At 41.4% G+C, this 15,190-nt stretch overlaps 1 protein-coding gene across 1 annotated transcript; it reads left to right on the top strand.

Annotated features, from left to right (window-relative positions):
* Nucleotides 1-2,197: 2,197 nt before the first annotated feature.
* On the top strand, nucleotides 2,198-9,379 carry MAS1 (MAS1 proto-oncogene, G protein-coupled receptor). The gene is made up of 3 exons (XM_041424035.1): nucleotides 2,198-2,218; nucleotides 8,411-8,489; nucleotides 8,755-9,379. Exons 1-3 carry the CDS (start codon nucleotides 2,198-2,200, stop codon nucleotides 9,366-9,368), a joined length of 714 nt encoding a protein of 237 aa, XP_041279969.1. The 3' UTR covers nucleotides 9,369-9,379.
* Nucleotides 9,380-15,190: the final 5,811 nt, after the last annotated feature.

The following is a 15,190-nucleotide window of genomic DNA, read 5'->3' as shown; positions in this document are numbered from 1 at the left end:
GGTGGAAATATGTAAATAAAAAGCCAAGACCCCTTGCTTTTTCTGTAATAGAATCAAACTAATTTCTTATTGTTCTTGTGAGGTTGAAGCAGTTGGTGAATTCCTTGTATTTTTAGTATTTATATTACTGTATTAGATAAGTGTCTCACAGATTTGAAGTTGGCGTCCCAGTGCTTCCATGCTGCTCCCATTTTGCAGAGGAGGAATTTTGATGATGTTGAGGCAGCCTGAAACAGAGTAATCCCAGGCCTCATGATTTCTACCCTCACGGTCATTGTCCTGTACTCTTGCTACACTTTAACAATTTCATTTTTCAGAAAATATAATGGCCTTTTTTATATTTTAGGACTCTAGATTCACTCCATGTATGTATGTACACTTGTTAGAAGAGACAGTTCAGTGTTTTCATTCAGTGACCTTCTGACTTCATGCAGTAAACCCACTGCATGAGCTTGTTTTGCACTTGTGTTCAAGATACATCACCTTGAAAAATAAAAATTATCTCAGAGTCTCTGTTTTGTCTTTGGAAAGAGACGGGTGTTAGAGGCAATTTAGAAATAATAGAAGAACTTTACTCAAAGGAAAACATTTAGCTACTTGAGCATCTTCATTTAAAAATTCAGCATTTGGGAAAAATCCTAAAGCAGGAGGAAATATTTCCCTTCTGCAATGATATTTTGATGCACTGTGCTCTGGTTCTTCTCTATTAGTCATGCTCCCAGCTGGAGACCAAGAGAAAAGAGGATTGTAATGCAAAGTCATATTCCACGGTGCACTGTGGGAGGTTCTGTTCAAAAAGGAGAAATGAGACATGAGAAAACTGGGCTACAGTTTCCCTGTAAAACCACAATGTGATATACACACACCCATCACAACACTGAAATTTTGATTTTTTAAATACTGAATTAATTCATCAACCTTTAGACCACTTTTACAGTTTTGATGGAAATTCCTTCTTTAAACCCCACCAACACATAGTAATACTCACCTCATTCAGGCACGTAATTTTAAAGCTTTTGTTGTTTACTGCTTATTATCTAACTACAGTCATACATAGTAGTTCCATTTTCAGCATTTCATTAGATGACTTGCAAAGATGTGGCCCTAAGGAGTCGCAGACCTATCCTGGCTTGTTCCAAAGTGTGTTCAGAAAGGGCTGTTAACAATTCCTGTGTCATCTATGTAATTTTTCTTAAACTCCTGGTGTCTCCATACACCAGTTATCATCCTTTTAAACAATTTTCCAGTACAAAGAAAACCTCAGCAGTATAGCTATTTCTCTTGTGCAGAGGACAGGGAGACAGGTGAGCCACCAGACTTCTGGTGAAAAATCCTGAGTGTTCAGTGAACTGACCACAAGAGACACAGGTTTCACAGTACCATGCATCAAGCATCTTACTTAACCACCTATTCCTGCAGTACCGAAAGCAAATAAAGAATAATGGCTAATTCCTGTGATAGGTTGGAAATGCATGCAAATGATAAATGATACAGATTAAAAGACAAAAGACAGTTTAGTACATTCAAGATTAAAGATTATTTCAGGGTAATCTTTCTTACGAGGGCAGGCACTTGACAGACATAACTTAGTCTGACAAGCAACACTGTTTCAAGAAGAATTTGGACATACCTTGCTGGGAACATCCAGAAAAAACATGAGTTGAAAGAGAGAGCACCACGGTATCAGACCCTTCTTTCATTACCTTGATCAATAATACAAATGTCTTACTCTATATGCACTACTGGTTAATTGGCATTCAGAGCTTTCCTTCCGACATTTTATGATGGGAAGCTCTGACTCATCTCTATCATGCCTCAGTCACATTTTCTAATGTGTAACTTCTGCTTTGCACAACTAAAGCTAAAGAGGTTTAAACCGCCGATACTAATCATATACGCCAGGTTATTAGTGCCATTCTTACCCTGTTGTCTCCCCAGTGGTGTCCTGCATTGTTTCCCATATACAAAATGAAAATGTAGAGAGAAAACGCTGTTCCCTGTATTGTCTTACACTGCATAGCAGTGGTGGCCCTCATGCTTGGTTGCTGTTGGGGCTGCCAGCAGACAGATGCGGTGTATCTTCTGTTTTGATGTGTGATGAGTCTGGGTTTGGTGCAAGCATTTGTGCCATCAGTGACCAGAACAAGAGGGAAATGAGACTGAGAATGATTTTAGCAAAGGTAGATTTCCACTGGGGATGGACTCCACTGTCTTCAAGGTAAGAACAACCACCTGCTATTCATGTTATGGCTGAAGGGAGGTCTGCAGACAGCTGGAGAGCCTCTGAAACACAAGGGTATAGGGGATAAAGATGGGCATTAGGAAACCTTTATAAAAAGTAATAACCTTGTCATTTTGTATTCATTTTCCCCAGCTCACAGCAACACTAAGAGCACCTCACTTCCTGATGATATTCTCTCTGATTTGGGAAACTCCCTGCAATTTACTCTGGCTGCTTCCTCACCAGCTGTGACGTGACACAGAGGCATGAGCTCAGATCCAGAACACCACGTGTGCTGCCACCCAGGTGGGTAAACACGGACATGTGCTATTGTGTGAATAGGTCTGTACAGCTTCTGTAGACAAATTGGCCGATTTCCCCCAATGGGAAAATGGAAAATGGACCCATTTCCTCTGGTTGTGGGGACTGGAGCCAGCTGTGTCCCCCCAAAATTCAGCAGACACGTTGGTGAGCAACACACACCCCGCCCCGTGGCTGCCAAGCTGGAGCTCTGCTCCGGCTGCTGCTGGCATCACCCCTGAGTGCTGAGCCCTGGCTTGCCACCCAGAGCTGTGCAGGTCAGAAAAAAGAAGGTGTGGCTCTAGTCAGGAGCAGGAACATCTCCAAATCCTCCCTTGCTCATGAGATAGTCAGTCCATAAAGTTAACACGTAAACAAGTCCTCTAACCTTCCACCAGCCTGGGCAACACCACCAGAGTAATGGGTCAGACACCTCACTTTGCTTCCAGAGATCTGCACACCAGCTTGGGGCTCACCTGGCCCCATATTTTTTCTGCTATTAATTACCCTTTTCTCATCAGCATTTTCAGAGCAGAACCTAAAATTCATGAATCATTCAAAAATATCTCTGACAAAGAATAGACAAGTAATCTGAAAACAGCCTTGCCAAACTATTTTAGGAGCCTGTATGGTCCCACCACCAACTATAAACTGCCCCATCTCTCACTATATGCTTTATTCTTTCTTCGGGTAAGGTTCTTCCCTGTTTCCCACAGCACACTTGGATTTCAGGCCCTAATCCATTTTCATAAACATAATGTGGTGGATCTAAACCACCCACAAAATAATATGATTAATTCACCTCTACCAACTTTAGCTGTCAAAATTTCTCAGTAGGGTTACAGGATTAAGCAGGAATCCTTGATTTTGAGTCTGCTATTCCATACTGTTCTCATGAAAACACAATTCTGTGATTGCCACTAATAGGATTTTGCAACTGGCCTTACAGCAACTGAGCAGCCACCAAGGAGTCTTCAGCCTTACACCAATTCGGTCATCTTTGTCCTATGTTTTCTAGAACTTAAACTCCTACCATGACCTTACTTTTAGCTATTAATAGATGACCCGTGTTGGCTTCAAAGCTTGCTGGTGACATGTATTTTCCCCTTGTTTTGCAGAAAGCAACACTCAAGCCAGCTTTCACGCCTGTGGCCTATCAAACACAATCCTTCAGTTACCACCCTATAGGGAACTGGTATATGCTAGGATCATGGCTGGTATGAGTAGGATAAAAGATGTCCAGCAAGTTCTGTGGTGAATTTTGGGTTAGGGTAACCTTAATTCTTAAGTTTGCCCCACAGCTAACTCCTACTTTAATGACACTCTCACATCACCTACTGAGGAGTATCCATAAGTCATCATGATTCTTCCAGTCTCTGTGAGACTTAAGGGGTCCTAAAACTCTTAGGATCCAGGCATTTTGTAGAGTCACAGAATGGTTTGTGTCGGAAGGGACTTTAAAGATCATCCAGTTCCCATCTCCCTGCCATGGGGAGGGACACCTTCCAGTAGATCAGGTTGCTCAGAGCCCTGGCCAACCTAGTCTGGAACACTTCCAGGCATGGGGCATCCACAGCTTCTCTGGGAAAGTCATTCCAGTGCCTCACCACCCTCACAGTAAAGAATGTTGTCCTAATATCTGATCTAAACCCACTCTCTTTCAGTTCAAAGCCATTTCGCTTTGTCCTATCATTACATGCCCTCGTAAAAAGTATTTCTCCAGCTTGCTCTCAGTGTGTCCCATAGTCCTCTGTTTGCACCCTAAAGCCTCCTGTTTAGTTTTTGGCTCTCTTACAAACCCTGTTTCTCAGTGTGTCCTTCAGCTCTCTGTTTGTGGTTTGCACCCAGACCTTCAGTGTTCTACACTCTGAAATATAATCCTAACTCCTAACCTTTGTTAGAGCTGAATAATTAAGGAATGAATTTCAGCTGGAAAGTGGTAATGACTGAGTGACCATCAAGAAAAACTGCACTTCCTGAAAGTGCTACAAAGCTCATCCCTGAGGCATTTTGGTTATGGCTCATGTAAGTATAAAGTGGGAGATCTGACTCCTGGGTACACAGAGGCTTTTTTTATACACTGGCACCTGTACCTACTACATAAACCCCCCTAATCTGGTTAATAAATCCTAGGTTGTTGGGTTGTGTTTAATGAATGAATTGGGAGTTCTTTACAGGTTGCCTTCTGCTTCCAGGAATTGGAGATGGGAGAACATTAAATTATTCAAAGACTCTAAGAAAAATGATAAAAGGTAACACTACTAGCTTCCTACATACTTTCAAATGTTAGTCGATTCAGTTTACATCCACTGCATCTGTCCCACCAAGTTAGTGTCAGAGAGAAAGATTTTAGAATAAATTAGCATTCATGTGACATCTTGCTGTATATTCAGTTTAGATCAAAATTACAAGAGTTTCCATACTGCCCCACATATCTTTACTGTCAGTATTAATTTCTAGTCCCAAAATCAGTTCAAGTTCCACATTGTGCTATTGTAGCCCCCTTGTCATATCTGAATACTTAAACTGATTCAGAAATAGCTGCTCCAACTCTGGGCAGCATCTGATATAAAGACTGCTATTTGACCTTCCTCTTACTCCCAAAATCACCAAGGATAAGGTGTATTTGTGACCCATTCTCCCAAGACCAGGTTTCACTCTGGTGCCTTGGCTGTGTGGATGGTGACTGATGGTGCTGCAGGGATCAGTCATGAGGGAGGTGCTGTGTGCCTGAGGGAGGTCTCACAAACCACCTGCCTCTTGGAGACTGGGAAGCTTTTCCAACTTTGGACTGCAGTGGGCTGCAAACACAAGTACCTGGTCAATCTCGACATGTTAACATATTCCTGTAATGACTCTCTCATTGTATGCATATTTCCTTTTTGGAGAAAGGAGCAGGTTCTTTCCTTTTTCATAGGTAGCTGGAAATTTTTGGTACCATAGGTGTTGAATGCAAGGTAGGTTACAACTTAAGCCAACAAAACCAGTTAGAAGTTGTTTTATTTCACTCTGTTCCCTTCCTAACTTTATTCTGACCCTCCCTTTGGGGTCATTTATTTCTCACATTAGTTAGTTGCTCTTCCCATTTGGGGATTTGGTAGTTTAAGTGAAACATTTAAAGGAGAAGACCAAGCAAACTCTCTCCTTATTTGGCTAAGAATGTTTGTTCTGTTAATATCTGAATGTAAAAACAACCTAATACTTGGGGCAAAACCAGGGGGTATCCTCAGGAGACTGTTCAAGCTCCTAGTTTTGTTTGAACTTTTCAGGGGAGACTGTTTACATCTCATTAAAAGATTTTTGTGTTTGGTTGGGTTGTTTTAGAATAATCTCAAGATATAGATTTTACCTAGAGGAATGGATGTATGAGACTAACATAATGATGGGCTATATTCTTTGCTCTGTGATCCTTTCCTTTCCTTTCCTTTCCTTTCCTTTCCTTTCCTTTCCTTTCCTTTCCTTTCTTTTTTTTTTTCACTTTCTCTTTGTCCTTCTCACTTTCTTGTTTTCTCGTATCAAAAAATATGAAACAAATTTGCAAATTGACTTTTTTTTTAGATGGCATGTGATGGCACAGTTCTAAATTGAGATTTTTTTTCTTTGGATCTTAACATCCCCAAATAGATTTTCTACTCCCTTCATGTTTGTTTGTTTAAACTAGGTCTCTTGGTATTGTAGCAGCTCAGGACAACTTTCCATATACTGCCCTTCAGTTCCCACAAGAGTTAAATCCCAGGCTTTCAGCTAGATGAGTTGCCAGCTACTGAGTGATGCCATTTGAAGCTCAGCCTCAGATGATGAGCCTGGGACCCTTTATTTGGCATGCCTCAGACTTTTGGAGCAATGGGAGGATTGCACTCTTCTTTTTGAGTCATGGTCAGGGTCACTATTTGCTCCCCCTCTTACCAGAGGCAAATGGTTGGAGAAGGTGAACTTCAGCTTCTTCAAGGAAGTTCTTCAACAGCCTCAGGAAAATCTGGACAAACCATGGATGTATCTGGAAGAAGAGGATTCTTTCCATCCTCATCTCTGAATGCTGTCATGTGGGAATGACCTTAGTAAGTCGAGAACTTTTTCCTCTTTGTTTTACTCTCCAGAGAGAAAACTCCTTTCCTACAGTAATACAAATCAAGAACTTGCTTGGATATTTCCATACTCTGTCGCTTTTTCATACTTGAGTATTTTAATTCTCTTTTCCCTTTCCTATTTGTTTTAACTCTTGCAGAAGATAGCTTCTCCTCTCCTTTTTTTCTGTGAGCCTTTACTGTACTTCCAGCAGCACACTGTTTGAGCACCTTTCCTCTGCAGTTTTTGCAGAGCACTGCTTTTGGGAGGCTTGCCACTCATTCTGGTCACTGCATTTACTTGTTGAATTCACTCTCCCCTACCACTTCTCCAGCTATGTAGTTTGTTGCCTTCAACTGTCTCAGGTGGTTGCATGGTCAGCATACAGATGGGATCACCATTAATGTTTTTGCACAGGTTTAAATGCCAACAAGGCCTCAGGCTTCCCGGGTTGTTTACAGAATGCTCATTCTTAGACTGTGATATCCTTGTCCAAAGGAGCTGTTTTAATACCAGGAAATGCAAGGCTCATGAGAGAAAAACTATGACTGGGGTGAATGGCTCTCTTTAAATAATCACTGCTCCAGTAAAACTTCTTGACCTTGCATTTGATGTTCTTAAATACTTGATGGTCTGGGTAAATTCTCATTATGTTATGTTAATGAACAAGGTAACTTATATGGATGAACCAAGTCAGCTAGGTAAGCTTATTGTCAACAGTTAGTCCCTGTTAACATAAGTAAATCCAAAAGTGTCCTGAATGTGGCTGTGTATCATCACAGGGCAGCTGGGAAGTTAACAGAGCATGGGGTATGAAATATTTGTATGAAAATCAGCAGAAGCCAATGCTACCAATGCTTTGTTATGAGATAAAAGGAGACATACAAAAGGAGAAGTTACCCCATAGCTCAGCAAAACAACAGTTAAAACCATTATAACAATGGCAGGGAGCCTGAACAGATTGTGGTGATGATGATGAACACGATGTGACAAACAGCTTCTCCTTGTGATGGGTTAGATTTATAATGTTTTCAAGACACCTGCAGTCATGTTAAGTGTTCAGAGTGTGTGAACATGTTTAAATTATGTTATGCTGTGATAAATGGCACTTAAAGCAGGTAAGAAATTGCTCTCTCCAAACAGTGCCATTTTGCCTTCCCTCCACCTCTGTACTTGGAGGAAATACAATGCTGAATAACTAAAAATTATTTTTACTTAATTAAATCCCTTTCTGGAAAACTGATGTTGGTATTGTTGGTATCAATGTTTTTTTTTTTTTTTAAACCAAAAAGCCTATGAGCCAAGTTCACTTGAAATGCATGAGTTTAACTTAAAATGAATGCCATTAACTTCAACAGGAACTAAAGAGACCTTTCTGGGAACAATCTAGGGCACTAACAAGAGCTACCAATGCCATTTGTCAGGACTATACAATGAAATTGTGCAGTGTGATGGGGACATTGCTTGTCCAAGAGCTCTTTAAGAGAATCTCTTTAGCTGTGGTTTAGCACTGACAGGCTGAGCCCCTTGAAGAAGGCAGCTCAGGATTTCTGCTAGCATGATGGGCTTAGTAATCTTTAACATTGCCAAGAGCAGTTCCAACTGGGTTTTAGCTAGCATCAGTATATCAAAGCTGGTGTGCCTTTTTTCAAGGCCTTCATGTATGGCCAGAAGTTGAGGGTCCACAAAACAGAAGGAAAAGGGGGAGGGGAGGAGCACACAATGCTCACAGTGTATTTTTATACATATTTACAGAAGGAAGAGCTGTGCTATCCAAACTTGAGCTTTCCCCATGGATGAGTCAAACATAACGTTTCATCCCAGCGAAGGCACAGAGAACATCTCAATGCACAGAAACATTTCTACACAGGAAAGGGTCTGGGAGATATTGACCCCACTTTGGGTAATTATGATCATCTCCTTCCTGGGTTTTTGTGAAAATGGAATTGTCCTCTGGTGCCTCTGCTTCCAGATCAAAAGAAACCCATTCACTGCGTACATCACACACTTGTCCATTGCTGATATCTCCTTACTGCTTTGTACATTTATTCTGTCAATTGAGTACATTGCTGGTTTTGGATTCGCATATGGTTTTTACTATTATGTAACCACCACACTATCTATTGTCTTCCTTCTTGGCTATAATACTGGTCTCTATCTCCTGACAGCCATCAGTATTGAGAGGTGTCTGTCTATTGTTTACCCCATCTGGTACCGCTGCCACCGGTCACAGCACCAGTCGGCAATTGTGTGTGCCATTCTGTGGACTCTGTCTTTTTTCATGACAGTAGCCGAATATTTAACATGCAAGGATGATTCAACCAAGGAACAATTCGACGATGGCAACCATTGCCAAGCACTGCTCATCTTCACATGGATCCTGACTTTCATGATCTTCATTCCTCTAATGATTCTCTCCAGCCTGATCTTGGTTATCAGGATTCGCCGTAACTCCCTGCGACCTCATTCGTCAAAGCTCTACATCATCATTGTGGCCACAGTCATTGTCTTCCTCATCTTTGCCATGCCTATGAGGCTGTTGTATCTTCTGAATTACCACCACTGGTCATCTTTGCTCAGCCAGCAGAACCACGTCACCATTGTTCTCTCCACCGTTAACAGCAGCATCAATCCCCTGGTTTACTTCTTTGTAGGAAGCAGCAAGAAGAAGAGGTTCAAGGAGAGCCTCAAAGTGGTTCTTAGCAGAGCTCTCACTGATGGCTTGCGGCCAAGAAGCCAGGAAGTTGGCATGAGTTTGGATATAGCCGAAACAATTTTCTAAAGCTTAGGGGGGAAACTCTAGGGACAAATAATTGGATGTGGAACATTTAATAAAGCACTGCAAAACTAAAGTATTTTTCATAGGATGTAAAAAGCAAAGGTGAAGTGGCATTGTTATCTTTAATGGTTGAGCAATGGAAAAACATGGACTAGAATAAAGATAACTTTTATTTGGGTTTTTTTTTTTCAAATTTGTATTTTCTCAATTATTCAAAAACATGCTACATCTTGATGTGACTATACCAATCAAAGATATCACAGTGAAAAACAGATAGGCCAACAGAGAATATAAAAAAAGGACACAGAAATGTGTTATAAATAGTGTGACATTTATAAAAGCACCGAGCACCCATAAATGCTATTGAAGTCATCAGGGCCTGTGTGCGTTCACATTTTTAAAAGTCAAACCCACAAAACACAGGATTCATGTTACACACTGGGATTTAATTTCAACTGTTTCCAGTTTGTTTAAGTGCGCAAAAGAGCTGCTCCCTGGGGGAAACAGAGGAAGAAGTCCACGTATGACAATAAGTCCCCATACATAGCCAAGCACATTGGGTGTAACTTTGATCTAGCAAGATATTTAAGTATGTGTTAAATGGCCTAATTAATCTGTTGTTAAACTTCAGAATTTGTTTTCAAAGTATATGTTGCATAATTTCCACTGACACTGAGATGTCTCTGGGTCCTTGGACAATTCAGTACTTGACACATAGGAGTATCTGGCAACACAGGGATGTTGCCAACTCACAGAGGGCTTTTGCCCTAATTATGAAGGGTGGGGCAGGCTTATCCCCAAAATTTCAGCATTCCTGTAGGTTTAGATATTCAAGGAGTCTATGAGAAAGTCAGTCCCAACCTTTGCTGTCCCAGCCATATACTTAGTATTTATCTCTTCTTTGGAGAATATATATCCCCTGTGTGGCCTCTCTGTTTTATAACAACAAATTTTGGAAAAACAGAAAAAGGAAAGGTGCCTCATACAATGAATGACTGGAGCTACACACCAGCCACCCTTTTCCAGCTGCCTGCCTCCCTCTGTTGTATGCCAGGGTACTGGAGCTGGTATTTTGTGGAGTTTACTTCCCAGGGTCACTTGCCCAACTATAGCTAAGCTGCAGAGTGCAGTGGGCAGTAGGAAAGATATGATGGAGTCAGATGAGCTTGATAACACAGAATATGGCAGATTTTGTCAGTCAGAGCACTGTGGCACTTCCAAAGAGACACAAATTTTCTTCTGGCCCCCATGGAGCTCCAAATTCAGCAGGAACTGAGACCTCCCTTCACAAGCAAAAGCAGCATCTTCAGCTTCCCGCCAAGTTTCCATTGGCACACTTAATAGCTAACTGGGGAAAGAAAAATACAACCCACCCCTCCTTTGTTGAAAGATTGCCAGTCCTGGAATAAGAAAGATTGTAGGTTTAGACAGAGGATTGGATGGGAATTCAAAAGAGATCTCAGAACGATAAATGTTCCTTCTACACGTGCCCCTTCCTCCTTACATTAAAGTGTTTCAATGTGTCATTGTAGAAGATTTGGGAGAAGGAAGAGGTTACTCCTACGTCTTCCTGAGTCCCTCACTCCATCAAAACCTTTATCTATGACAGCCTCTTCCCTGACCCAGTTTTTGTCTTTGAAACTCCAGTCCCAGGCTTGTCACCTCTACTGGTTTTGGCAGTAGATGAGTGGAGTCTGCTTCTCTCTTAGGACACAGATCTACTATGCTGCTGCAATGACACATGAGCTGAGCTGCATCCCATCATTGATGGGGAGTGCAGGAGAGGGCAAGGAGGTCTGTGGACACCTTGTGAGGGACACCTTGTGAGGGAGGGCCAGGGGGAAAAGTGAGTATGATGTGCACATACATGTGTCATGTGTGTGCACACAGCTACTGAGGGCTGGGGGACTATCGGGCAATTTGTCAACCCTGATGAATGCTATAAACTTAAATACTAGGGTAGATCTAGCCCCCACCAAAACAACCCCAGACTTTCCTTTAAAGCTGTTCTCTACCTCAAAACCCTTTACAATAATCACACAGAGAACCAGAGAGAGGGGCAACATTGTAGGAAGCACCTTCAACACATGCTTCTGCAGTAACCACATGTAACCCAGTTCTCTCAGAGTGATTCAGGTGAGATAAGGCATATGATTTACAGTGCTTAAACATATCCAGATTATTAACAACAGGCTTGGGTTAAGGACCACCATGCATGCAGCCAGGGCAGTAGATCTGCAGAGGCAATAATATGCAGCGGGGCAATTGGGATGCTTGTGAGCTGAAGAGGTGCTCTAGGACTTCTATCTTCTTACCCCTTTTCACCTGGCCATGCGTCCAAATGTTTCAGATTTTGGACAATGGTCCATAGATCAGTTCACAGAGCAACAAAATTAACACTCAGCATGAGATGAACATCCAGAAGGACAAACAAGAATGAATATCTAACAGTTGAAAGATTATTAATATTTCCCAGTGGACAGATAAAAATAACTTAGGATGTTCCTTCTTTATCATAGCACCTGGTGACTGTTCTCTGTGCAGACAGGCTGCAGTACAAGGGGAACTAATACCCACATGATTCCATGATTAAAAAAACCCAAAACCCCAAGACAGGGAAAATGTGACAATGTTGCACAACAAGGATGTGATTCTCCACCAGCTTGCATATTTAAAAATTATTTGCAGCTGTGGAAGAGATTGAAATACCACTGTGCAGATCAGATGGTTTAGGCACTCTTTAGTGGTGCAGAACAGGAAAGGCTGTCTTGCAGGTCAAGTACTAGCTATGGAGTTTTGAGATGTGGGTTCTATTTTAATGCAGTATTGGCATCTAATTTTTCTGTGCCATTCTTTTTCTTTCCTACCTATAAAATGAGAGTTGTATTATTTTGCCTCCAGTGTTGTGCTTTCACATTTGCACTACAGGCACTTCAGAACAGCAACTATCTCTTGGTTATCTCTGGGCAATAAGGATGTAATTTTGCTGTGCTGTCAAGACAAGGAGTTATTCAGGAAAATAATGTCCAGTATAGAGCTTGCTTTGTTAAAATGCTCATTTCTAGGCTTCTGATCAACTTGATACTAATTAATGTTGTGGGATGTAAAAGTGTGACTAAGAAATACAAGGAGAGGTCACTTCCCTCGATACAGAAGAGTTTTTCTCTTGTAGCTACTCCCTGGGTGGAGAGGATGATATGGGGCAGGCTGCTGTTTCAGGCCCAAAATGATGTGATGAGTTTATGCAGCAGCTTTCCTCTATAACTCACAGACTTTGTGAATTATGGACTTGTGAATTATGGACTTTGTGAACAGTCCTTGTGACAACAAGGGCAGAGAGGTGAGGAACATGATACTGGCCAGTTTACTTCTACCCTGGAGGATACCCTGGGAAATCCTCTAAGGGAAGCTGAAATGCTTCCCAGTTGTACTGGTTGCTGCAAACAACAAACCTCCCTTTCCCAGCATGAGAACAACCCACAAGTCCTTGGCATTCCCTGGTAAAATGCCTCAGGCCACTCTGTGGAGTGACGGTAAGAGGGACAGTTCCTTTGCAGGGTCCTCCAAAAACCCTAGATACATTGTCTTGCTCCCCATGCACCTCAGAGAGATTCCTCAAGTCCTCCTGCTGTGCCAAGTCTCAGGGAGAGTGTGATCCACATACTGGTTTTTATGAGCAGATGTCACAGTGGTGGTACTGGCCAGCAGAAGGTACTTTCAGATGGTAGCAGGTCAAGGGAAAGAAGAAAGTCAGTGCGAGCTTGTGTGCAGCTCACACCATGCAATGCTGCCTGCCATTTGTGTGCCTGCTGCTTCTCTTCCCAACTCCATGCAGAAATAATTCATTAAAATCCACTACACAGGGTTTCTAGATACCCACCCAACTGAAAAGCCAGTTTGCTTTCTATTTGGTTGCCCAGCACTTGTGTGATGTCCACATGGAATTATTTTCTTTTCCAGTTGACTCACACAAGCCTAAAAGATGAATCATCAGGATCCACATCCAAACAAAGTATTACAGGTGCAAAACCTTGAATTCAAATTAGAGGTACTGAGATAGTCTGCATGATTCTAATACTTCTTCCTTGCATATAACATTCCATTTTTAATTATATGATTGCAACCTATTTTTTTATCCAAACTGGACTCTTGCCTCATTAAATACACAAGATTAGACCTGCTGCTGGTTTAGTTAAGGATTTCTAGAGTCCTTGCTTCAATTGTTTCAGAAATATGAAGGGTAATAAAGGGGAGGGAGTGGCTGTGGCTGTTTCCATCTGGCCCCAAATCCTGTCTCCAGTAGTGTTCCCAAGCAGATGCCTACAGAGGAGAAGGAACAGAGCAAACACGTATCATGCTTCTTTCTCATCCTCTCCAAGCCTTCAACAGTTATCAGCTCGAAACACTTTGGTCTAGAAGTCTTTACACTTGGTAATTTTCAATGGATTTCTCTTCAACAAAAACATCAGACCTCCATGGAAGCCATATGAATTTTCTATGTCTTCAACACCTTCATAGAAGTATTTTATGGTTATTCTGAAGGAGTGTCTTCAGGAATAGGAGAATGAAATTCTTACTTGGATTCCATCATTCTAACACCACTAAGCAAGACACAATACACAGCAACCAATTTTTTTTTTCTCTTAGAGCACACATTTTTTTTTCCTCTGGACACAAAGCATCTCTGGAATTGGAGTAACGTTTAATTATTCATTTTTCCTGTTAAGAATTTGCTCTATAAAAAAATATGGCTCTAGAAAAGTGGACATTATAGCAAATAGATAGCAATTATAATGATAAAAGTTAACAGCATTTTGAGAATTTAAAGAATAAATTAAAATATTCATAGAATCAGTATTTTTAGGTATAGTCATCAAAGAGATGTAAAACTTAACAGCTACGTGCAGGAGATGGAGTGAACACCTTGGTATCACTCTTCTGTCTTAGAAAAAAACTCCACTTGCTTAATGCATTAGAGGAGGGTGCTTTATGTTTCATGCTGTCTTTGGTCTATCTGGATTTATATTTTAACTCAAAGAGTGACTATGTGTTTCAGATATAACTTTTTTATATTATTTATAGGAAAAAAGTTCTCTTTGTTATAAGTCAAGTATTTCAGATGACCACATATGCTAAGCTCAATGACTGTACTCAGTTATATACTACAGCAAAATGTAATTATTTTGTAAAAATAAATATATACAACCAGTAATTTTTGTTTTGGCTAATTTTGATATATTTTTTTCTTTTGCTAGGCTTGGCCTGGAATGGACCTGCTCTTAGCCAGGGGACAGGCTGAGCCTGTCAGACCAGTGCCTGAACAGTAAACAACATGTCTATTGCTAACCTGGGCCTGGCTGAGGTCCTCTGTAAATATAGCTCTGCTCAATAACTATTCTTAATATTATCACCTCTCTTTTGGTTCATTTATCTGTTGGCATATATAGCATTTCAGTACAACACTGGCCTCTGTTTCTTAGCAGCATTCAGTGTGGAGAAACTTTTCTCTGTGCTTTTCTGTATCTGGATTTACGTCACCTCCCAAAGCACCATTCAGCCGCTGCATGTGCCATCCTGTGGGATCTCCCTTGTTTAATCCCTGTGGCAGGAGACCTCCAGCCTACAGCACAGCTGTTTTAACTCCCTGGGCAGACACAGTGAGATACACACCATGCATCTCCCAGCTTTCTATTCACCCTGAGTTTCCTACTGTGCACTCCACTCATACTTCCCTCCAGCTTCATCATTCACATAAAGCTTGTACAATTCCGCAGATTTGATGCCTCCTACCCTGTCTGCTCAGAGTCACTGCAGCCATCACGTTC

The sequence above is a fragment of the Onychostruthus taczanowskii genome, unplaced genomic scaffold (assembly GCF_017590055.1).
Source record: "Onychostruthus taczanowskii isolate IOZ18803 unplaced genomic scaffold, ASM1759005v1 scaffold8, whole genome shotgun sequence".
NCBI lineage: Eukaryota > Metazoa > Chordata > Aves > Passeriformes > Passeridae > Onychostruthus > Onychostruthus taczanowskii.
The sequence above is the reverse complement of the archived record's forward strand: the minus strand, read 5'-3'. Positions and strand labels throughout refer to the sequence as shown.

Coding starts and splice junctions, on each gene's coding strand:
- MAS1 (XM_041424035.1), top strand. CDS start 2,198: ATGGACTCCACTGTCTTCAAG. Junction 2,219..8,410: donor TGGACTCCACTGTCTTCAAG/GTAAGAACAACC, acceptor GTTTCATCCCAG/CGAAGGCACAGAGAACATCT. Junction 8,490..8,754: donor AGATATTGACCCCACTTTGG/GTAATTATGATC, acceptor ATCTCCTGACAG/CCATCAGTATTGAGAGGTGT.